At 41.1% G+C, this 26401-nt stretch overlaps 1 protein-coding gene across 1 annotated transcript in view; it reads right to left on the reverse strand.

The window, feature by feature from the left end:
- Positions 1 to 26401, reverse strand: part of LOC149452440 (ADAMTS-like protein 5) — a 133714-nt gene that overhangs the window by 59550 nt on the left and 47763 nt on the right. The window contains exons 2-5 of the mRNA XM_089689384.1: positions 20638 to 20707; positions 5233 to 5396; positions 2673 to 2733; positions 2487 to 2589 (exon numbers count right to left, since the gene is read on the reverse strand). Of these exons, the coding sequence (XP_089545510.1) occupies positions 2487 to 2589; positions 2673 to 2733; positions 5233 to 5396; positions 20638 to 20707 (398 nt within the window). The remainder of the gene's footprint in view (positions 1 to 2486; positions 2590 to 2672; positions 2734 to 5232; positions 5397 to 20637; positions 20708 to 26401) is intronic.

Raw genomic sequence — 26401 nt, forward strand, 5'->3', positions numbered from 1 at the left:
GTATTGTCAATATGAAACCAAAATCAAAAGCATAGGGACATGACCTCAAACTAGCAAGAGAAAAGTTCAAAACTAATCTTAGAAAGAATTATTTTACTGAAACGGTAGTTGATGTTTGGATTAAACGTCCAGCAGGAAGAGAGTTAGTCAACAGTAAGTGGCTTCAACCATGTTTGAGGCAAACATAGATCTATACTCAGACAAAAAAGTTTTTGTTCACTCAATTTTTAGAACCAATAAGACCCAACATGTTCATGCTGTGAGACACGTGACAGTACTAGATACCAAAAAAAGTGTGTTCATGGTTACACTTGGGCCTATGCTAAGATTTTGAAGCATCAAATGTAACCTGTGCCTGAAATATCATTGATCAAGAACAGTAATGATAGTAATACTTTGGGTCCTGAAGTAAGGGGCAAAAGAGACATTTTGCACAGCTATTATTATTATTATACAGGATTTATATAGCGCCAACAGTTTGCTCAGCGCTTTACAATATAACGGGAGACAATACAGCAACAATACAGTTCAATACAAGAGGGATAGGAGGGCCCTGCTGCTTGGAGCTTACAATCTAGGAGGGAGGGGCTAGTGGTACAAAAAGGTAATAACTGTGGGGATGGACTGGTTGGAAGAGTAGAAGATTCCATTATTAGCTGAGGGCAGGATAGGCTTCCCTGAAAAGATAGGTTTTCAGAGATCGCCTAAAAGTGAGCAGCATAGGCGATCGTCTGATAAATTGGGGTAGAGAGTTCCAGAGGGTGGGGGAAGCTCTGGAGAAGTCCTGGAGACAAGCATGGGAGGAGGAGACAAGGGAGCTAGAGAGCAGGTCTTGCGAGGAGCAGAGAGTACGGTTTGAGTGATATTTAGAGACAAGATCGGTGATGTAATTTGGGGCAGAGTTATAAATGTCTTTGAATGAGGAAAGAACAAACAGAGGGCGCACAGGCCTAGTGCATTACCATAAAAAATGTTTAATAAGAAACAAAGTAGGTGTTGTACTCACAAACGACAATAAAGTCAAGGCACATCATTGTCGTTTGTGAGAACAACACCTACTTTATTTCTTATTAAACATTTTTTATGGCAATGCACTAGGCCTGTGCGCCCTCTCTTTGTTCTTTCCTCATTCAGTATATTTGTATTCCCCCGGTCTGTTGAGGGCAGCAAGGTGTTCATGTTCCAGGACATTCTTAATGTGGTTGTAGCCTGCATCGAGTCCATCCCCAAGCCCAGGAGCATTTGTGTTGGTTCTTTATAAATGGCTTTATATCAATCAATCTATTGACAACAATGCCGAGACACTTGCAAAAGCTTTGGTCACATCTAATTCTTCATATCCCACATCAGCAGGGCCATTGAGAATGCAGAAATTTACTCTTGTAGTCTGTGCTACTTACAGTGAGCACTGGTCTCCTCCGATTTCTGCTCAAATTACTTACCTTCTAAATACTTAAATCTCCACATCTAAGTGGAGGTATACCTTTTTACACCAATTTCATTCCTGATCTGTTATCATCTAAAAATCACATAATCAAAAGTCAACAAACCCCAAGGGATTTTAAATGTTGCAAATGTTATCATTACAATATTCAATGTTCATTTCATCCCCAATAAAAGACACAAATGAGCTCCACATTATTTTAAAACCGAATACATGGGTATATCAACTGCAGATTACATATATAGTACACTATAGTCATGTTTTTATTGCTGTTCATCACTGACAGCTTTCAGTATTCATATCTTGTTGTCCACACATTAGGAAACCGCTTCCTAAGGACAGAGGTATTTGGATGTATATCCTCAAATAACAAATGCTACATTTAAAACCCCATGGGGTTTGTTGACTTTTGAGTACCTTCTGTATACTGAACACAGTCGTACAACCATGTACAGAACAACTTTGTTTTTTTCATACACAACCTTCTCTGATTGGAAGGAGGAGAGGCGACATCAAGATGATCACCTAGTCCATTCAGAGAATGTCTACTATTCTTTGAGAAAAATACCATTACTTTGAGAAAAATACTATTCTTTGAGAAAAATACTATTCTTTGAGAAAGACCTATCTGAATTGTGGAGGTGCCACGCAAGTGCCCCACTGTGTTCAGCTTACAGAAGGCAATTTGCTCAAGCAGCCCCTGGAAGAGATCACTGCTTGTATGTATCACAGACTGTTACACTGAATTTCTGCATCCCCAGCATCTCTCTGGATGTGAGCTATGAAGAATTCCATGTAACCAAGCTGGATCATCAATCAATATAACTCTTGGAGTTACACTTTAACCATAAAACACAAAAGTTGTCCTATTTAAATTTTTCCTGCTTTTTTTTTGTCCAATTTAGTAAACAGCATTTCATTCATTTTATTATCATTATTATTCATTTTATTTTTATATTGAATTTTTTATTATTTTATTTATTATTTATTGAATGATTTATTATTTAGCCTATCCAACAAATATAAAAGATACATTATTTACCTGATTGGAAAGGGGTCCATTTGTAATAATTTCCCATTAAAGGCTTACTGTTGTATGCAGAACATTGGAAATGCCTGAAATCAGCTACCCCTGATGGACAGTCCTGCATAGGAAGAAATTGGTCACTGACTGTTAATCTGCCTTAGAGATCTTAGCGAGCACAGGATAGGAACCTTAGAAACTTACCTTCATGTTACATGCTTGGTACTGTCTTATGTCTCCCAGGCAGTCTGGTCCTGCAGCATCTCTATGGAGAAACAGCACAGATTATGAATGAAAGCAGCAAGGGTTAACTTTGTAACCAGAAACCAATATGACATTATCTCGTTACAGAAATACATCTGAAGATTTGAGAACAGACATACAAATTCTTCCGCTGACAACTTAGCAGGAAAGGACATGTTTTCAGCATATAAATAAGAGGCGTCATAACAAAGATAGCCGTCTTAAATAATGAGTTTGTCTTACAAAGAGCACATAGTTTGGCTGTGTAAGATAAAAGATGTTTCTTATATTGCATAATGAAAGCCTATAAACAATCCTAAGGCACGCATCATAAAATTACACCCAATCATATACTTAGGGGTTATGACGTATCCTATAAGCACTTAAGCCCCCAAACACCAATGGGCTTATTTAAAAACGAAAAAGAACAACGTGTAAAAGGTAATAACCGAAAACAACTAATTAGATTTTCATTTCATTAGGGCAGAGCCAATAGTGGGAAGAATGATTGCTGTTGATTATTATGGGCCATTCTGTTCTTGTACTTCTATGCAGGGGCGGACTGACCATTTGGAAACTCGGGCACTGCCCGTGGTCAGTAGGGGGCCCCATGAGATGCCCCTGGTACCTTTTTCATAGGCTTTTTTGAGTTTGGGCAAGGACACAGGGGCCCCATGATCCCCTATTGCCCGGGGGCCCCATGAGTTGTCAGTCCGCCCCTGCTTCTATGTATAATAATGATTAATGCATATACTGTATTAAATTGGGTTCTAGTAGGCTTTGAAAATCAGTTAACTGAAAGAATTACTTGTTGTAAACCCGCATAGTCTTTACTAAAAATATTAGAAATAGAGCTGATTCCAACATTTAGATTTCGTAAAGATTCTGACCTAATTTCATGAATTCGGAGGACTTGAGTCTAATCCAAATCTCAATGTTATCATTGATAGTTTGGATTCCCAAAATGTTTTCAGGATATGAGGACCCAAGGCTGCATCTGCCTTATATCTGCAGCTGTTTTGACACCCTTAACTTGACCTGCAATGACACTAGGACCTGAGTGTTTCAGGCTGTTTTGTAGTCCCATCTTCTCATCAGGTAGGGTTGCCAGAAGCTCCTCAAACCATCCTCAACATTTTTTCATTATTTGTTGTTCTGTAATGCCAGCCACTCATTGATCAAAATTCATATGGTTCAACAGGGACCAGATGAAATGTGTGCCATGTTTGGGCACCTTGGTTGTACAGAAGTCAATCTATAGGTTAACTTCTGTACAACCTTTTGGATGTTTCCCAATTGATCAGTACCCCAATCTATAGCCGGCAACACTGATCAGTGTGTCCTGACAGTGGGGAAAGACCCCACCGTCAAAACACAAAAGCACAGTGGGAGGGGTTCCCACATCTACCTGGAATGTGTGGATGGGGGAACTGTTTTTTTTTGTTTTGTTTTTCAACTCACTGGTTGAAGAAAAAAACAATGATGAATCTATGGGCTGCCTAACACACTTTTCTGGAACCTGATTATAATTGACTTTAATGGGTCTTCAAGTACAGAAATTTCAAATTTCAGAGGGTTCCAAATTATTTGAAACGGTTGGTCTTTTCATAATCTTAACTGATCAAACTTTTTAAAAATTCATTCACCTCTACAGTCAGAACTGCAACAAACTCTAAAAACTAGACCAAAGGAGCTCCACTTTTGTTATCATTCTGAGTATTAAAGGCATTACCTCATATTCCGAGATTATATACCACAGGGCTTAAAATTTCTAGTCCTGAGCTACTGGCCAGGCCTTAAGAGTTACTCGCCACCAACAAACACACACAAACAGAGACACATGTACACACACAGGCATGTACAGACATGCATACACACAGATACATGTACATACACAGAAATACACACACACACACACACACACACACGTACATACACACAGACACATGTACATACATACAGACACATGTACGTACATACACACACGTACATGCACACACGCAGACACATGTACAGATACACACATGTACACGTACACACACACACACAGCCCTATAAAAAGTTTCAGTACTTTGTTGTTCACTCACAGAGCCGGGTACTGCACTGTAGGGGGAGGCAGAGAGCACAGCACACACTCTTTCCTTTGCTTTCACTGAGCTCAGCTATTGAGCAGTCTGACGGCTCCCAGTGCCAATGACAGATCTGGCCTGAGCTCCAAGCCTGCTCAGCAAGACGGCCCTGGGGGCACACACGGCCCCACCATAATTTCCACTCACCATTGGTGAGCAGGCGAGTGGAAATTTCAAGACCTGCCGTATATACAATATATATTTTATAAACAGAACCATCCTAAATAATTTTGCTTTTCAAGAAGAAGAGGTTCCCAAAAATTGCATCTGGTGTACTAACCTTTCATTTGTATGCACAGACTCAAACCCCAGTAAACTTTTCTATTATTACCCACGTTTCTAGAAACTTCATTAAAAAATGTCTTCCTGTGTTGGTCATCATATACTTATACCTTACAATACACTGCCGTGTGCGCACTGCAGCTCCCCCTCCACATGTCCGAGAACAGGGAGACCAGCTTTGCCATGAACCCCACTCATTACTGGACCTCTGTGGTAGACTATGTTCAGGGCCAAAATTGATGACCGTTCCCCTGTGAAACAATGGCCTTTGAACCTACAAAAACAAAACAAAAGTGAGTAAAGCTGCATTCAACTTATAAGATAACCATTTACATTTATGATGGTAGAACACGAAATGTCATTTGGAATCTGGATTCTACCATTTATAATCAAAGGAAACTTCTGCCTGCAGAAAATAATAAACAGTCCAAACATGATTTATATTTGTAGTGGCTTCTTCTCGCAGCTTTCTCTCATTATGTAACAGTAGTAAAGGGTATATAGCCTGAGGGTCTGCAGTAGACCCAGCATTGAATGAGGCCAATGGTGTTTACATATATACTTAGCATTGTGAACATAAGTATGGTCTGCCAGTTCCATCATTCATTTTGTGAAGAGAGTACAGCCTTATTACAAGAGAAAACAACACTCGTCTTGTGTTTCCAAACCTTGTAAAACATGGATTTTCAGGATGACAAGCCAACAATAAAAACAGCGTGTTGGGACAATGAAATAGTGGCAGAAAATGAATGAGGTGGTAACATCAGCTTTATGCACCAGTGACATGGAAATCAGTCTGCGCTGTGACAGTTCAACAATACGCTCTGAGTGCCACAACCTACAAAAGGGATACAGAGAACCTGGCAGCAGATAATACCCACCTGGCCAGTGTAATATATATAAATATATATTCCAAATAATGACATTATAATGCCCCTCTGTGATATTCTGTAGAGAGGGGACAAAAAGGACCTAAAAGCACCTATTCTGTTAACTGGCATTTCTGTTCAGAGAAAACAAACCAGAAGAATTTTTGTTGTTGTTTTAAGAATTAAAATCTTTGGAGGTTTTCAAATACTACTTTTGTATGAATGTATATGCTCATATTACAAACCAATTGTTAGTCAATGGAAAAGAAAAGCAAGGTACCTGTGTGGCATTATTCTGATTTCAGAGTAAAAGAGGGATAGTATAGCAGCTAATACATCTTCATTATTTCTTTCATGTACTGTAGAACCCAGACCACACAGCTGCAATAAAAGAGGGTGTATGACGACTGCACACGCAGAGAGATGCTATTGATAACCATTTGCAGAAGTCTTTCCTCCCTATACTCAGGGCAGCTGGTAAATTTAAAATAGACAAATGCATTCTGTCATTGCCACCATTAAGTCCATATTTGGCCACAATCCAGGGATAATGAGACTTAACAAAGATTATAATGCAGTGAAACATCCAAGAACAAGTGGCAATGAGTTTGGAGTAAAGCCAGCCATAGACGGTTCAAATCTCAGGCGGTTCAGCAGGAACTTGTCGAGAGTCAAACCATGTATGAGCAGGCTGAATGTACAAAAGTTGATCAATCGATCACCTTGGGTACAACCAGAATGTCAGATTTTACATGCAACTATTGCTAGGGGCTATTATAGCCGCTAGCAGTAATCACTGTGTTCTCCCGGCAGAGATGGCGCCCCCCCCCCCCCCCCCACCGGGAGAACACAATGGCTCCACAGGAAAGAAAATTGCTCCATCTTTGGCCAGCTTTAAAAAAGGCTTTTGTAGCCATCTGTAGCACCCTCCTAGTTAGGTTGCTAGGTTGGTTAGGTAAATTTAGTTATTTTGGTTTCTCTGTAATGAGTACAGCAGAGTGTGATGTTCTGGACTTCACTGGTTGTATGTTTGATTGTTTCCCTCTGTCTTCTGTAATGGGCTGGAAATCAGCAGCCTGAATATTTATGTTGCCTCAGCCAATCCCTGGTGGGAGGGTGCCCAGTAGGTGGTTTGGAGTCCATAAACAGTCTGGGTCTGGAGCTGCCCTGTCTTGTCCAGGAGGAGAAGTTCCCAGCCTGAATTGATGCTGCTCTTCTAGGCAGCCCATCTGAAGTTCGACATATGCTCATCGAGGTCCCAGCCATGCTAGATCTGGGGGGGGTGGGGGTCTGTTTTGCTGAGAATTTCTGGAACTAAGAGATTTCAATGAGGATCTGGTCTGGGAGTTCACAAGAAAAATGTCTAGCTGATATTGGAAGAAGGCATCCAAGTATCCAGGGACAGTGTGGGTACAGATATGAGTGTGGGATCCTAGTAACGGTTTGCTGCTACTATGCCTTGTGCATCAGTGCCAGTGCTTGCTTGGACTGGTACATTTCTAATGGTGTCTCAGTGTTCTTCATTCCCTTGGCTGTTACTAAAGGGGCTGTATTAAAAAGCTTTGACAAAGTGAAGAGTGTCCTCTTATTACCTCACAGTGTTGCTGAAGTATCCCAAAGCTCACTGCATCCCATCCAAGTTTATTCAGCAATAAATCTGAAAAAAGACAACTCCTAGACTGTCCATTGAGCCAGAAAAAGTGACTGTTGCTGTGTGCCTGGCTGCCGCTGCAGTAACTTGGGAGGGCAAACTGTAGCTAATCAGCAGGTCCTTTCGGGGGTGAGCACTACACATCTTAAAAGAGCTCCAGCACGAACAGAACACTTTAGTGGGTTTCCTACAGTGTATCCAAACTGAAAACTTTTTTTTTTGGATAGAGTGGTGAGAGGTTAGAACCCCTGTTTTTTTTATTGCCGCTTGTGTGTCCATTGGATGGACAGCCATTAAGGAAGCTCATTTTCCCAGGACCCTGAATTGACCGGCTCCACAAAATTCGTCCCCTCGTACAGTTGTGTTCAAAATAATAGCTGTGTGTTGAAAAAAGTGAATAAAGCTCAAATCCTTCTAATAGCTTTTATTTCCATACACACAAATGCATTGGGAACACTACACATTCTATTCCAAATCAAAACATGAAGAAAAATATATCAACTTTGTGTTGTTCCTCTAAACAAATTGAAGAAAAGTGAACACTTTTCAACAAATTTTTATTTTTTGCCAGTTTTGGAAACAAAAGGATCCATTTCTTAATGAATTTCACATTCTGAGTTCAAATATAACAATGAAATTTGTCAATTGGCTCTAGTTTTTCTGTAAACGGAAAGTTTTCTACTATAGGCGTAATGACTACATAATGCACAATAATTATATAGATAGATGTCTTTTCACAAATATAAAGCAAGTGATATTGACTACATAACAAAGCCTAAATGGCATAATATATTGCATAGGATTACCAAGAAAAATTATAGCCATAAGCTAAGTTGAATCATTTTAATACTTAGGATTCTCACTAGTTTTGTCTTCAGTTTGTGTCGGTTTTGCTTCTCTTGGCTTTTCTCTTGTATTCGAGGAAAGGGCTATCTCTTACAACTGCACATGACTACACGCTTCAGGTTCTTCCTCACTTGACTCAACCACGAAGGATTCTGGTGCTTTAGGAATTGGTAGCCCCTCTCCATGAGGAACTGGACGTATTGCCGATGGAATATTTGGATAGTGCACAGATAACTTTTTCTTCTTATTTAGCCCTTTTACAATTGGAGGCACCATACAAAAGTAACAATTACTAACATGATCTGTTGGCTCTCTCCAAATCATTGGCACAGCGAAAGGCATAGATGCCTTTTTTCCATTCAACCATTGCTCCAGTGCCGTCCCACAAGAATTGCAGCATATATGTGGTGCCCAGCTCTTGTCCTGGTCTCCTATCTTGCAGCCAAAATACAAGTTGTAGGCTTTCTTAATCATTCCTGTTATCCTCCTTTTTTTGTGAGATAAAAGTTATTTCACCGCAGATATAGCAGAAATTATCTGCTTTATTCACACAAGTTCGAGGCATTACTGAGTAGCCTATACAAGCATAAAACGAAATGTAAAGACGCTGTCGAACTACAATCAGCTACAGATACTGCAGCTTTTATGCAGTGAAGTGATGCAATTAAAGGCTAATATTGCATCATCTCAGTATACATGCAATTTTCTATTGGTCACCAGTATCAATTGAGCAATATGCAGCTGAAGTTGCATCATAATTTTGAATGGCTTACGTCATTAGATGGGTGAATATATCATGGAAACTAGAGCCAATCAACATTTTTTAGGGTCATTTTCGTTTTCAGCACCCCAAAATTATGTAAGATTAGCTAATTTTATGCCCAAAACTTTTTACCTGTTGAACAGTGATTAGACTGTTCAAAAAAATAGCAGTGTTTGTATTCTTCTTTACAAACTCAAACATTCACTATATAAACTGAAAAATGTTTGAAGATTTTGCTTTCCTTTGAATCACTTAATGAATATTTCGTTGTATAAGCACTGTTTCTGAGAACTGCTGTACATCTGTGTTGCATGGAGTCAACCAACTTCTGGCACCTGTGAACCCTGGTATGCAATAAATAGGCCCAACACCGTAGTATGAGAAACATCCCCATATCATGATGCTTGCACAACCATGCTTCACTGTCTTCACAGTGTACTGTGGCTTGAATTCAGTGTTTGGGAGTCGTCTGACAAACTGTTTCCGGCCACTAGACCCAAAAAGAACAATCTTACTTTCATCAGTCCACAAAATGTTGCGCCATTTCTCTTTCGGCCAGTCAATGTGCTCTTTGGCAAATTGTAACCTCTTCAGCACGTCTTTTTTTCAACAGTGGGACTTTGCGGGGGCTTCTTGCAGATAGCTTGGCTTCACATAGGTGTCTTCTAATTGTAACAGTACTCACAGGTAACTTTACACCTTCTTTGATCTTCCTAGAGCTGATTGTTGGCTGAGTCCTTGCCATTTTGGCTATTCTTCTATCCATTCGAATGGTAGTTTTTCGCTTTCTTCCACGTCTTTCAGGTTTTGGTTGCCATTTTAAAGCATTTGCGATCATTTTAGCTGAGCAGCCTATCATTTTCTGCACTTCTTTATATGTTTTCCCCTCTCCAATCAACTTTTTAATCAAGGTACGCTGTTCTTCTGAACAATGTCTGGAACGACCCATTTTCCTCAGAATTTCAGAGAGAAATGCACTGTAACCAGCATGTACAACATTTGCTGCCTTCCTTCCTTAAATAAGAATGAATGACCTCACTAATAGAACTCCACATTGCTATTATTTTGAACATGCCCCTTTCAATTAGTGATTCAATTACACAGAATCAGCAGCATGCATGTCATGACTGTTGGGTCTGTTGGATTTCTATTACTCTACTACACCTGCTAGTAAATTATTTGCCATGTAGAAATATCATTTCTACCAAAAACAGTGATTGATCAGGTTAGTGATGTCTGACTGCTATTATTTTGAACACAACTGTAAATCACCTTAACCAAAAATTTGCAGATGTCTATACTCCCCAGCAAAACATTTGCATTGTTGAGTCCCTCATTCATTTTTCTGGCCACCTTGCATTCAAACAATTTCTCCCCTGCAAGCGTGCCAGATATGGGGTCAAGATGTAGAAGACCTGTGAGAGGGCAACAGGCTATACATATAAGTTTTGGATTTATGAAGGAAAAGATAGTCACGTGGAGCCCCCCAGATGCCCAGACTACATGGGGAGTAGTAGCAAGATAGTTTGGGACTTGGTGTCATCCTTTTTCCATATGGAGTACTACTTATATGTGGACAATTTTTATTCAAGCATGCCACTATTTAGACATTTGTACAATCTTGGAATTGGTGCATGTGGCATCGCGCGACCTAATGTGTGCCCACCATTAGAAGTGAGTGGATGCAGGGTGGCATATTCTAATGGTGGGCATAACACACACTTTTTCGGGCAGAGATTTCTCCTCTTTTTTTCATTCAGCCCACAGGCTGCAAAAAAAAGAACATAGCATATATATCCATCAAGGACCAGTGACGTACTGGTACATCACTGGACTTTAAATGGTTATACCCGTATGATTGCCAGTTAACACCGGCAAGAACCCGGTGATCGACACCCGGGGCCGCGATTGGCGGTGCGGGTGGGGCGCACGCGCACCCCCTACCCGGAAATGCAGAATCGCGTATATATAAAATGATCCTGCACCCTGTAGCAGTAAAAGTACTATAGGGCAGTCCGAAGCGGTTAAAGGTGGTTTCCGCTTAATACAAAACTATAGTTTGTTCTTTTGTAGAGTTAGGCCTTAGAGCAGTAATAAACCTCAAAACAAAATGTGGAATATTGCAGCTTACAGCTTAGATGTGACTGAATTGGTTTGAGAGGGTTGAGATAAACAATTTATACACTGACAGAGGTGCTTACAATGGTCAGCTTTTATTCACTTTATTCCAAAAGAAAAAAAAACAGATACTGTAAATTCTTAAAAAGCATTAGCTGGAGTTTGGCTGGATTTGTTAGTCAAGTCCATCTAAATCTGCTAGTGCATTTAACTCTGTCCTCTCCACAGACTGACAATGCTGCTGTCCAATGGTGTCTTGTCTGCTCCTTCATCCAGAGTAGAGACACCCGAATGCTTCAGCCAATAGGCTGAGCGAAAAACACAAACAATGTGGATGGAGGAATCTTCCTCACCAGAACATTGCATTTTGGTATTGGTAATCTCCACTATATAAAATTTCTGTTTTTGGGTTTATTTTCCAGGGCCACCATCGGGGGGGGGAAGCCCATACACATGTAGGGGGCCCGTGTGTCCTGAGGGGTCCCAGCCAGGGTAGGGCTGCTAACTGTTTTTGAACTCCCATTCAATTGTAAGCTCCGCCGTTCCCTGGTAGGCTGTCACTTTGTAGGTGGACTCGCCTGTCACTCTGTGGGTGGTCTCGCCTGTCACTCACATACAGCTGTACGCCCCTCCCTCCCCTGTTCTCCAGCTTGCAGTGAGGCCCCGCCTCCGGATGGCCCTGCTCAGTCAATAAGACTCCAGTGTGAATGGCGGGGGGGGGCCATGCAGAAGTACCGGCTGGTGGTGGTGGGAGGAGGCAGGGTGGGTAAATCCGCTCTCACCATACAGTTCCTCCAAGTGAGACTGACATGGGGCTCTGCTGAAGGCCACACAGGGACAGGCTGTATGTGTTGTTTACGCAGTTTACGGGGTCCCGGGGGCCAAACCGTTCTTCTCTTCTATACTGTGTAAGGGGGGCCACATTCTGTTGCCTCCCTTTAAAAGTATGCTGGTAGCAAGATTCTGCTGCTCTACTGTATTGTGTTTTGTGGCCCAACACTGTGTTGCTCTTCTATGCATTGCCTGGGGGCCACACTGGCTGCTATCAGTATATAGGTTAACACTAGGGTTGTCACCTGTCCATGATTCACATGGACAGTCCGGGTTTTGAAACATGTGTCCAGGTTTCAGTCTGCCTGAAACCCAGACATATTATTCAGACCGGTCTGTGGGTATAGTAGCAGGGGGCCCGTTCAGCCTCCCTGTCACACCTGGACAGGAGGGGCTGCATTTACTAAGACTGCTCACCTGCATCTTCCTGGGATGGAGCAGATGGGACTGGAGGAGGATATGGAATGGAGGAGATGGGACTGAAGGAGGAGGAGGACATGGGATGGAGGAGATGGGACTGGAGGGAGAGGAGGACATGGGATGCAGGAGATGGGACTGGAGGGGAAGGCGGACATGGGATGGAGGAGATGGGAGGAGGAGGAGAAAGTGGAATGGAGAAGGAGGATGTGGGATGGGGCAGATGGGTCTGGAGGAGGAGAGCATGGGATGGAAGAGGAGGAGGCTGTGCTTCTTACTGTCATTATTTATGTACATCACTTTCTCTCCCTGCTAGCTGGGTTAGAATCCCCAGATTGGAGAACTTTGATATCTTTATAAAGGAAAGTTACCAGGAAATAGAGAGAGCTGAGCTACATGTCCTGTCCATGGAGTTACTGCTGTTGCATTTTCACCCAGACCAGAAGAAACTATTATAAACTACTAGGGAAGGACTAAAGCTCTAGATAGGCTGACTCTGAGTTCCAGTGCAACACCACAGCACCTGCCAATAAAAAAGTCCCATTCCAAGCTGATTGGACAACAGTTGGAGGATACCCTTGTGACCACTGATCTTGTCTTCAGGTCTCTGACAAAAACAGATGCCACATCATCATCAGGCACCCTTGCAACTGGACTTTGCTGCGGCATTCATCAGGAGGTACCTCTATTAACCACTTGCCCCCCAGAGGATTACCTCCCTTCCTGGCCAAGCCATTTTTTACGTTACGGCACTGCGTTACTTTAACTGACAATTTTGCGGTCATACAACACTGCATCCAAATTAAATTTACATCATTTTTATTCCCACGAGTAGAGCTTTCTTTTGGTGGTATTTGATTGCCTATGCATTTTTTATTTTTTTGAGCTATTCAAACAAAAAACAAAAAAAACCCAACAATTTTGAGAAAAAAATAAACAGTTTTGAAATTTTGCTTTTTTGCTATTAAACATGTCCAGTAGAAAAAAAATGTAAAACCTAATTTCATTATAAATTTAGGCGAAAATATATTCTGCTACATGTCTTTGCTAAAACAAATCCCTATACATGTAAATTAGTTTATGTGAAAGCGCACCCCTGCCGCCCAGCAGCAGTATATCTGCTATAGGGCGGCGGGAATGTGGTTAATATGTACTTACGACTCGTGAACGTAGACTAGGACTATGACTAGGTAACTCCATACCCTAACCTAGACATGTGCAAAATGAAAAAATTTGTTTTGTTTCGTTTTGACTAATTTTTTTTCATTTAATTAGTTAAAATTTCGTTTAATTCGTTTTTCGGAATTCACTGTGTTTATTCGAATTCAAAATTTTGAACAGATTAGACAACATTTCTAACGTATTAAAAAATAATTCTAACGTTACAATCCATATGTGTTTTTGATGGTATATGGGCTATATGAAGAGTTGCGTGACCATATTGGAAATTTCAGCAAAATTTTCACACTGCCTTTGTTGATCACTACTCACATCACCATAGCGCTGCTCACAATTTTTTGTAAAGTATTTTAGTCTTTTCTAATCTATTCTCTTATTTTCTATTATTTTATATTCTACTCTTATTTATTCTTTTCAAATTCATTCTATTCAAAATTCGAATTTCAGAAGGCAGTTATTTTCTATTTTATTCTATTGTTTTTTTCTATACTATTCTATTCTTTGAGTCTCTATTCTAATCTTTTCTATTCTATTCTTTGATTTCCTATTCTATTCTTATCTTTTCTATTCTAATTAATTATATTCTGTTCCTTTATTTTCTGTTCTATTTTGCTCTGTTTTACTCTATTATTTTCTATTCTAATCTTTTCTATTTTCCATTATATTCTTTGATTTTCTATTCTACTCTTTTCTATTCTATTATAATGGATTCTACTCTTTTCTATTCCTTTATTTTCTATTCTATTTTTTTCTGTTTTACTGTAATATTTTCTATTCTTTTTTTTTTATTTTCTATTCTGTTCTTTTCCAGTTCTTTATTTTCTGCTCTATTTTATTCTATTCTTGTTTTCAAATTCAAATTGGTTTTCAGATTGGTTTTTGAATTCAAATTTGTATACGAATGCGTTTTTAAATTTTGGCCAAATTTAGTTTTGTTATTTCAGATTCATTTAAATTCATTACTATTTTAATTCGGATACATCCGAATCTCCCGAATAACTGAAAATTTGTTCGAATTTCAATTCAGAACGAAACAAACTGCACATGTCTACCCTGTCCAATAGTCTCCTAAACTGCCACAAGCTGAGTTTGAATGTGTCTTTGGCAGCCTCTCCTTACGGTCACAAGACTTCTTAATTCCTATGATAAGAGGAGTATAACTTCCATGGAACTCAAGTGCTTTCAGTAAAATGACACATCAAACCTGTGCATATTATCATTTACCCAGAAAAACCTTGCTAATACTGGATTGGCTTTTTTGCCTCTAAAGTAAGCATTGTTTATTCCCAATCCACAGGTCACCTGGATCATGTGAAGGAAAAGGTGGACTTTGACAAGATTCGATAGCCCTGTACTTTGTACCCGTCTATAATGTCTGAGAGCTTCAAGAGGATGATGACATGCACACTTCTCAGACAACATTTCGAATTGCAATCAAGTCTGCAACCAGTATTTAATTTCAAGGTGACCTTCTGTCTATGGATATTTTTAGAAAGTATTTAGGTACTGTGAGTTTTAGATAGCAGTTGAATTATTATTATTCCCCATAATAGGCACAAACCCTCGCATGCCTGAGTCCTTTGTGTGTATTGACATATCCTGCAAAGCTTCTTATATTTCTCAGTGGGACAGCTGTGCACGAGCAGTGACGTCCAGCCACCCACTATGGAAGTTATAAAAAGGACCCTCATTCTCCCTGCTGGATATAATACCTGTGATCCCACAGAGGGGTAGATTTACTAAAAGAATAGAGGGAATTTAATTTGGAAAGAGTATGTCAGAAAATAAGGAATAGAATCAATGGTGGAGAAGGATCTGGGAGTTGTGGTAGATCACAAGCTTAATAATGGCATGCAGTGCCAAGCTGCGGTTTCTAAAGCGAGCAAAATCCTCTCTTGTATTAAAAGAGGTATAGACTCCAGAGAGAGAGATATCATATTACCCCGGTACAAATCATTAGCAAGACCTCATCTGGAATATGCAGTTCAGTTTTGGGCACCAATTCACAAAAGAACATTGGGGAACTGGAGAAAGTACAGAGAAGGACAACCAAACTGATAAGAGGCATGGAGGAGCTCAGCTATGAGGAAAGATTAGAGGAATTTAATTTATTCTCTCTTGAGAAGAGGAGATTAAGGGGGGATATGATCAACATGTATAAATACATCAGTGGTTCATATAGTGAACTCGGTGTAGAGTTATTCACCCTGAGGTCATCACAGAGGACAAGGGGGCACTCTTTACATCTGGAGGAAAAGAAATGTAATCTCCAAACACGGAAAGGTTTCTTCACAGTGAGAGCTGTGAAAATGTAGAATAGACTCCCTCAAGAGTTGGTTCTGGACAGCTCAGTGGATTGATTTAAAAAAGTCCTGGATTCTTTCTTAGATACACAGAATATAACTGGATACTAACATTTATAGGTAAAGTTGATCCAGGGAATATCCAATTGCCTCTCGGGGGATCAGGAAGGAATTTTTTTCCCTGCAGGAGCAAATTGGATCATGCTTTGCTGGGGGTTTTTTGCCTTCCTCTGGATCAACTGTGGGTATAGGATTATAAATATTTTTTTTTAATGGTTGAACTGGACGGACTTTTGTCTTTTTTCAGCCAGTCTAACTATGTAACTATGTAAATGGCTTGCTCCACCTTTGTGACTATGTTTAACGTTACACCCATATTTAGGATGCAACATGGTCACATTCCCAAACCCTTCACCCTCAAACTGCCCCCACTTACCTGATTCACTTCTCCCTGCAACATTCTGGTCCTGCTCCCACAGCCATATCATCCATTCACAAGGATCTGTGAATGGAGGACTACGAGTCCCATCTGCTAGTGGCAGAGGGAGTCATAGATCTCAATGGAGCTGGACTGGTGACTTCACTTGTAGAGTCTGCAGAAGCCTTTATATATTGCATCCACTATGCACTGATCATGGTTAAAATGTGCTGCTGGCTTGAATGCAAACAGGTTTATAAAAATAAAATTTTTCTTCTTTTATCAATTTGAGTATATTTATTAATTTTGTATGAAAGGTGGACTATGCCTTTAACTTTGCAAAGGAAACTTACCATTAGATTAATGAATACTAATGCTCCTTTTGAATTCCCAATCATGTGTGCAGGGGGGAAAAACAGGATTTTTGCCTGCCCATGATTGCATGATTAAAATGAATACAGCTTTACCTTATTTACAAAGCTAAGTGAACATTGTCTATTACTTTATTAAATCCACTTCAATGCCTCCTGGCAAAGTCCGTAGTAGTGACCAAGTTTCACTTGGCAAAGAACTAAGATGCATACTAAAGTATAGCTAAAGGCAAAACTTTTTGGTGGAGTGGAAAGTGATTAGAATACCCAGGGCCGTGGATAAGGGGGTACCACCAGTCCTCCTGTATGGGGCCCAGTCCAGCAAGGGGCCCCATGCAGATGGGTTAACTGGATGTGGGCAAGGATGGTGATCAGCTCGGTGAAAGGGGGGGGATCAATTACTGGAACTAATCCCCTGTATGGCTCTCTTTGCAGCAACTGAAAGAGAGGGCCATACAGGGGATCAGTTTCAGTTTTTGCCCTTTCCCCGCACCCATCACTCTCCTTGTGCACAATACATTTCCCCCTGCTGCCCAGGTCCCCCTGTGTGCCCCCACCCTTGCAGTGCTGCCGGCTTCTCTTTCCCACTGGCAGCTGCAAGCACACAAAATCAGATCCTGCTGGATTCATAGTGGGGGAAGGGTCTAGCAAATATGTCACATTTACCAACAGCTTTTTTTTTTCAGAATGAACACAATGAGTGATCAGTACCGATCACTCACTGTGCTCATTCACAAATGAAGCATAGTAAACGTTTTTTAATTGCGTTTTTTAGTAGCGTTAGAAGTGTTAGCGTTTTATTAGTGTTTTCACAGTACATGTAGAAAACAGCTAGAAAAAAGCTGGTAGGGGTGTTTTAGCAGCGTTTAGGAGAATTTAGCATTTTTTTCTGCTGGAAAAATGCACCAAAAAACTCTACAAAAACAAATTGTTTCTGCTCCTACACGATGAAGCTCAAAAAATGCAAATAGTCTAAAAGCAGTGTGCAAAAACACATAGAACAACACTATTTAGCTTCTAGTTGCAAAACAAAAATCCCAAATTTTGAGTTGTCCCCAGAAAAGTAATCTTCCAATGGGAACACTAATTCTGGTGAACTATGGGCCCCCAAGGAATTCCCCTAATTTGCAGGGATTTCCTCTCACTTCCTGTTAGGGCTATGGGACAGGAAGTGAAGGGAAATCTCTGCAATGGGACACAGATGGCAACAAAAAAATCTGACAGATATTATAACCCTACCTTGCTTTATCCAAAATGGAAAAAAAAAAAAGTCTTGCCTATAGTTCTACTTTAATGGAGAAATTCACCTTTCTCAAGATCTTACACCTGTATTTAGGGTGGCATGTTGAGCATCTGCCACCTCCTTGCAACAGTGGACAGGGGACCTTCTCTCCGCAATCACTGTCACGATTTGAAAACAGCGCAGCTAGAGTTCTGTGAATTAATGCCTACAAGTACCATCAGCCAATGCTTACTGGACTTCAGTAACTGCCTGCTCAGTTTGAAGGTATTGGCAAGACAAAGTACTGGCAGTCTGCAAGAGCCTGACATTGCACCGACAATATACAATGCTTTTCAGGCTCCCATAAAAATAAAATAATAAATGCATGTTTTTATCTGCAAAAAATGTGCATTTAATACTTTTTTTAAAGTTGAACTTCTCCTTTAAAACTGAACTCCAGGTATGATCTTAACTGCATACTTACATTGGTACAGTTTATACCATTTTACGTATGTTCATGTCATACCTGATGGGCTGCTGTGGATGTTGACAATTACTGTAGCAGTCACAGTACAGTGATAACTTCTACCTTCTGGCTCCCAGGGGGTTGCCTTGTGCTTTTTTTATTTGAATACAAGGAGTTCTATTATTGGACAAGGTAGAGAGGAGGGGTGGTGACATAATTTGTACCTCGTCCAATCAGAGAATGCTTTCTTTCGAGAAAAAAAAAAAACAACAAAATATTCTGTAATGATGGTGGTGCCGAGCAAGCAACCCCCTGTGGTCAGTGTGAAGTGGGGCAGTTGCTGGGCACAAGACCCAGAGGATCACAGCGATCGCTGTAGTAGCTCTGACTACTACATTGATTGTCAACTTCCACAACAATCCATCAGGTATGAGATATACATTCTTAAATGGTACCAAGCTAGACCAATATAACTATGCAATTAAGATCATACCTGGTGTTCAGATTTAAAATGACAGTAAAGCTTTGTTTTGGTTTTATTTTTAAAAAACAAACATGGCTATACTTACCATCAACACTCCTGGCTCCTCCCCCTCAAGCAGTGTTCCCCCAGGGAAAGCCGCTCACCCTGGGGGCACCGCTGCATGCTCATTCCTGAGCTACTGCTCTATGCATCCATAAGGCCCTGCCCCCTGCTCTCTCCTCATTGGCTCACTGGCTATGATTGACAGCAGCGGGAGCCAATGAGGAGGAAGAGTCCCCAGACATTAGAGGCTGTCGAGAATGTCGCTGGATCAGAGGGGGCTTGGGTAAGGTTTGAGGGGGCTGGTGTGGGCCGCTGCACACAGAAGGTTTTGTTACCTTCATGCATATAATACAGGAAAGTAGAACACCTTGAGCCTTTAGAACAACTTTAAAAAGTGTTACCAAACCCAGGACCCTGCATTCACTATATCTGGTCTCCCCGGACCCTGCATTCACTATATCTGGTCTCCCCGGACCCTGCATTCACTATATCTGGTCTCCCCGGACCCTGCATTCACTATATCTGGTCTCCCCGGACCCTGCATTCACTATATCTGGTCTCCCCGGACCCTGCATTCACTATATCTGGTCTCTCCAGACCCTGCATTCACTATATCTGGTCTCTCCAGACCCTGCATTCACTATATCTGGTCTCTCCAGACCCTGCATTCACTATATCTGGTCTCCCCGGACCCTGCATTCACTATATCCGGTCTCCCCGGACCCTGCATTCACTATATCCGGTCTCTCCAGACCCTGCATTCACTATATCTGGTCTCCCACAGTACAGAGCATGGAAATGCAATTATTTTAGTAAATATAAACTGCTAAATACCTTTTCTCATCAGCAGTTAGAACAGTCTTGTGACTTCTATCAGTGTACAGCAGAACACTGGTTAAAGCTTGTAGGAGGAGTTTTCTTTCTGCTCTAGGAGGATGCAAAACCCCTGACCTCTGTCTTGACAGTGCCGATTGGCCCTGTGCTGATCACATGCACTCTCCCAGGAAAAAAAAAAAACAACTATCTAGCAATACGCACTAAACTGAGCATGTGCAGGATGGCTACAGTTCAGTCTGACTTATCAGGAGATAAGACGTGGATATTTGAACTAGAGGAGCAGCAGAGAAGATAGGATCAAACGGCCTTTTTACACAATGTAGAGGATTAACCCCTTAGGTTCCACAGTGAGTATAACAAGCATGCTTTACTGCATATACAGACTGATTTTACTGTTGTGGGTGTAGTAACAGTTTCAGTGTACAAATACTGGTTACAGTGCCCTTGGGGAAAGGTTGTTACAGGACGGTCCTGCCTTAGCAGCATACAACATAATGATATTGTGGAACCTGAACTGACATCTCAATAGCATGTAAGGTTGTTTCTCTTGGAAATGCTTGGCTGGGCAAATACAATACAAAACACAGCAATAAGCACAAGAGTGCTTTAATAAACTCAAACTATAAATAATATGTAGCCCCTGAGAAAGGGGGAAATATTCTTGCCAAATTGATGGATCAGGCTCTCATTTACTGTACCTGGCAGGAAGATGGGATTATATGAAGGAAGAAAACTGCATACAGAGTAGCCAGACATCGATTTATCAACCTGGAGGAGAAAACAAAGAAACATAAGTCTGACAAACCTAAACTATAAATGATAACAAATGATATATCTAACAAACACCCTCATTCATCAAAAATAAGATTTGTGCTGCTTAATCAGAAAAAAAGTGGCATTTCAGTGTGTTTTAATGAATTAGAACTCATTTTCCTGCACCTTAACTGGGTCAGTTACAAACAGTTGCTAATTAGTTTTTGTGCTGAATAGCTGGATTGAGTGCCTGAGAATTTGTGTGATATCTAGCAAATTGTTCCACCCATGTGCACCTTTGCTTTGCTTGTTAAAAATTGATTTACAAGGTTGCTGAGCCCTGGTTCACACTGGGCAGGACAGTGGCTAAGTGGTTAGCACTTCCGCCAGGCAGCACTGGGGTCGTCGGGTCAAATCCCAACCACGGCACCACCTGCCTGGAGCTTCCATGTTCTCCCTGTGCCTGTGTGGTTTTCCTCCGGGTACTCTGGTTTCCTCCCACACTCCAAAGACATGCTGGTAGATTAAATGGCTCCTGTCTAAATTGGCCCTATTATGCGTATGTATGAATGTAAGTTAGGGACCTTAGATTGTACACCCCTCGAGTGTTAGGGACTGATGTGAATATACAATATATATGTAAAGCGCTGCGTAAACTGATGGCGCTATATAAGTACCTGAAATAAAGAAATAAAATATATGCGGCCATGCAAGCCACGTTTTGCCCGGGCACGAGAGCCCATTCATTTGAATGGACTCCTGTGCCCCGTGACACTCAGGAAAGAAGTCCCTGCACTTCTTTGGAAACCGCAGCCCGCGCAGGAACTTTTGTTCCAAGAACGGTTGCAATTTCCAGTGTGGGCGACGTGCCATTAGAACTAATGGCACCCACCCGTGGGTCTGCATTCCTCTGTGCGGGTGGTGCAGTTTCACGGATTTTTGTGCGGATCCGCAATGGCACCACCCGCACAGATGTGAACCTAGCCTAATGCTTGGTTTGTCATAGGTAGCACAGATACACGGGTGATCTCTTAAGGTCTGAGCTTCCAATATGATGCTGTAGCTTTAGTCTAGGCTCACACTGATGCGGTGAGGGATTTTCATTGATTCCTGTGCGTTTCCCATACCCCATCACAATCGTACTGTGTTCATGCGATCTGCTACGGGTGTCAACGCTAAGTTAACCGCTTCTATACCGGGCACTTTTACCCCCTTCCTGCCCAGGCACATTTTCAGGTTTCAGCGCTCTCACATTTTGAATGACAATTGCGCAATCATGCAACACTGTACCCAAACTAAAATTATATAATTTTCTTCACACAAATAGAGCTTTCTTTTGGTGGTATTTAATCACCGCTGGGGTTTTTACTTTTTGCTAAATTAACAAAAAAAGACCGAATATTTTGAAAAAAAAAACATGTTTTTCTTTGTTTCTGTTATAAAAGTTTGCAAATAAATAATTGTTCTTCATAAATTTAGGCCGAGATGTATTCTGCTACATGTCTTTGGTGAAAATAACCCAAATTAGGATGTATTATTTAGTCTGTAGGAAAGTTATAGAGTTCACAATCTATGGTATATATCTGAATATTGATCAATCCTGAAGTACTGACAGCCAATCTAATTTCTTGAGGTCCAAGAATGTCAGAACAGTACAGATATCCCCCAAATGACCCCTTTTTGCAAAGTAGACAGTCCAACGTATTTCTTAACAGGCATGGTGAGTTTTTTGAAGTTGTAATTTATTTTTCATAATTTTTCAGAAAATTAAGAAATTAAAAACATTATTATCACTATTTGTTTTTTACATACTGTCACCAGTGCAGTACAGCGTCATCATATAACTGGCATGGCGGTGATCAGGGACACTGACTGGTGACAGTATCTAAAAATGATAATTTTTTTTAATGGTTTAATTTTTTTTATTATTTTTAATTTATTAAATTTTTTTGAAGATTTTTTTTCATATTTCACTATGACCAAAGTAGTATAATGTTACCATAGTAACACTGTACTACTTTAGGGAAGTGATCAGTATTTTTTTTTTTTAATTTTACAAAAATTTGCTTATAGCAAATAATTACTTTGCTATAAGCAAGCATTTGCCTGAATGAAATCGTTTAATTAGGGCTTTTTATTTTGTGATTAGCTGTGATTTGGTCACAGCTGATCACATGACACAGCTGGGATGTGATTTGCCCAGATTGTGCATGTGATCGCTGTGACCATTCACAGCTAGACATACATGTATACAATGGATGCATGAAAGGAAACCATCCATTGTATACAACTGTCATTTGACCTGCTGTGATTGGTCACAGCAGGTCACATGGTACCAGGGGTGGACTGACAACTCATGGGGCCCCCGAGCAATAGGGGATCATGGGGCCCCTGTGTCCTTGCCCAAACTCAAAAAAGCCTATGAAAAAGGTACCAGGGGCATCTCATGGGGCCCCCTACTGACCCCGGGCCCTCGGGCAGTGCCCGAGTTTCCCAATGGTCAGTCCGCCCCTGCATGGTACTAGCAACGGGGCTGGTACACAGATTTGTCATCGGCCATGTCTGAGGTACACGGCCGGTGACACATCGCACCGCAGTGCAGTTGTGAGGGCATGCGCAATGTGCTCTCCGAAAAGAACGCCATATGACGTCCACCCGGAGGGACAAGGTGTTCGCCCGGCCACCTAGCTATAGGCCGAGCGGCAACTAGTTAATGACACCTCAAAAACAGGTTGCAAAATGCAGTGCGATTGCCTGAATCAGATGGCAAAGATGTGAACACCTATGCCATCCGATTCTAGCGCGGATGTGGTGGAATTTGAGCCATACAAAGTTAATGTGCTCAAATCGCACCACACAGAATCGCATGTGATTTGAACAGAAATGTGGTGCAATTCCTGTGTGAATCACATGTGGTTCCCCGCACCGCATCAGTGTGAACCTAGAACCTAGGAGAAGGATCTGGCTACCATCAATGCAATCCTACTCCCAGTCAGGGGCAGACTGACCATTTGGAAACTCGGGCACTGCCCGAGGGCCCAGGGTCAGTAGGGGGCCCCATGAGATGCCCCTGGTACCTTTTTCATAGGCTTTTTTGAGTTTGGGCAAGGACACAGGGGCCCCATGATCCCCTATTGCCCTGGGGCCCCATGAGTTGTCAGTCCGTCCCTGCTCCCAGTTAATCATTGCTGAATCGTGTTCTAATTTGGGAGCTCATATGGTTTGAAGTTGGGGGCCCACTTTATTATTTATTATGAATCGAAGGTCCCTATCTCACATGCACACATTTGGATAAATGGAAAAATATTACAAATATTTCTCAGGATTTTTCAGGTGCTACGTAGCATAACACCAGGGGTTGATGATCCAGGAAATATCTGATTGCCTTCTGGAAGGATCAGGAAAGATTTTTATTTCCCCGCTGAAGCAACTTAAATCATGCTTTATAGGGTTGTTTTGCCTTCCTCTGGATCTATACGAATGTTTTCTTCGTTTCTGTTTATTTTTTCTATTGGTTGAACTATATGGACTTTTGCCTTTTTTCATCCGGTGAAATTTACAACATTGTGCATTGTTATAGACATACTATGAGACACATTGGAGAACATGGATACTCGTACACAAAGAAAATCACTGAAATAAGAGAGGGCAGCAAGTACAGGTAATGAGGGGAATAGTTCAAGCACTGTATGTGAAATGTTTAGACACATCATTAGGACTCAGTTCCTGTAATGTGCAGTCATAACAGCCTGTTAGATTCAATCAGCATGAAAGGACTGTTCCTGATTGCAGAGATTAGTCACTGAAGGAGCTGCATTGGAAGCAGTGTTCTTTAAAGAAGAGCGTATGACTGACAAGGGGAAGTGATGGTGTCAGAAAGGCCCCCCCTCCCCATGGACAGGAACCATTCGAAAGCATTGAAAGGTCGGATGACAAATGATCTTCTTTTCTATGATTGCAAAACCATTTTATGATGTTTAGAAAAACGTTTGCAAAATATTGTGAAACAAAAAGAATAAAAATAAAAAACTCAATGGAAGTGCTGAACAGTATCCACATGTGGGCATATTTGATATCGGAGTGCAGAACCGTGTGCAGTAATATGTAGTATATGTGTGTAATATACCGTGGTGCGCAGCAAACCATCCCAAGTCTTCAGAAATCATTGACATGGAGCTGGTAATCCTCAGCCACTAACGGCGGATTTCTAGTTGGCTGCTATAAGACACGGCATACTGCTGGTTTTGGATTTTATCTCAAGCGGAGAACTTCCCTATAAACAGCTTTGGCAACTCGGGCAAAAGTCTACAGCATCATCATTCCTCATGATAGAAAATGTAGATGTAATGCCGGCAATACACAACTAGAACTCAACAGGTTCCTCCATCCAAGCCATACAGCTCGGATGTGGCTATTGCTTTCTGATAGCAGCCAGCTGCGAGCACGGTCAGCCAAAATATTTCCATCTAGCGCCTTCGATTTTTAGGCAAAGGGTGTTGAGAATGAGGGTGGGTCACCCACAGATCGGATTTTGGTGTGTTCCGGCTGAAATTAGCATTCTGTATGTCCAGCTTAAAGCCAAACTCCAGGTTTTGTATTACTTTATATTGTTCATTTGGGCCAGAACTACACTCAGCGGCCACTTTATTAGGTACACCTGTTCAATAGATTGGTAACACAAACTGCTAATCAGCCAATCACATGGCAGCAACTCAATGCATTTAGGCATGTAGATGTAGTGAAGACGACTTGCTGAAGTTCAAACCAAGCATCAGAATGGGGAAGAAAGAGGATTTAAGTAACTTTGAACATGACATGGTTGTTGGTGCCAAATGGGCTGGTCTGAGTATTTTAAAAATTGCTGATCTACTGGGATTTTCATGTACAACCATCTCTAGGGTTTACTGAGAATGGCCCAAAACAGAGACAATATCCAGTGAGCAGCAGTTGTGTGGAGGAAAATGCTTTGATAAGAACAGAGGATAATGGGCAGACTGGTTTGAGATTATAGAAAAGCAAAAGTAACTCATATCAATATGGACCAAAATCTCTGAGGAATATTTCCAACACCTTGTTGAATCTATGCCACGAAGAATTAAGACAGTTCTGAAGGCAAAAAAGGAGGTCCAACCTGGTACTAGCTAGGTGTACCTAATAAAGTGGCCAATGCGTGTATTTCCATTACTATGAAATGCGACTGCTGTCAGCCTTGAATCAACTGTATGTAGCATCAGCTATGCACAATATACAGCGCTGTGTTCTGGCAGTGATACAGGGACTTCCCATCCCCTTCTCAGATAAAAATCAAGGCAGGCTGAGAGCTACTCATCCATTCACAGGAACCCTTGTATTTTTATGATTAAAAGGTGGAGGTTTCTTCTGATTGAGGTGATCTTAATGTCATCCACCTGCCTTGCCAATCAGTGGTAGCTTTGTATTCATTTATGAAAATACAAGGCTTCCTGTGAACAGCTGAGCAGTGCTCTGCCTGACTCAATTTTGTTTTGGCACCAGATGGGAACTTTGTATATGGCTTCCAGAACACAGTGCTGTATACTGTATGTAGCTTATGCTACATATAGTTTACACAGCACAGACAGCAGATGCATTTCTTACATATGGAAATACAGTGGACATAAAAACTCTACACACCCCTGTTAATATGTCTGGTTTCTGTGATGTAAAACAAATGAGAAAGATAAATCATTT

This window comes from Staurois parvus, unplaced genomic scaffold (genome assembly GCF_062004578.1).
Source record: "Staurois parvus isolate SC_StPar_1 unplaced genomic scaffold, SC_StPar_1.0 ptg000472l, whole genome shotgun sequence".
NCBI classification, from domain to species: domain Eukaryota; kingdom Metazoa; phylum Chordata; class Amphibia; order Anura; family Ranidae; genus Staurois; species Staurois parvus.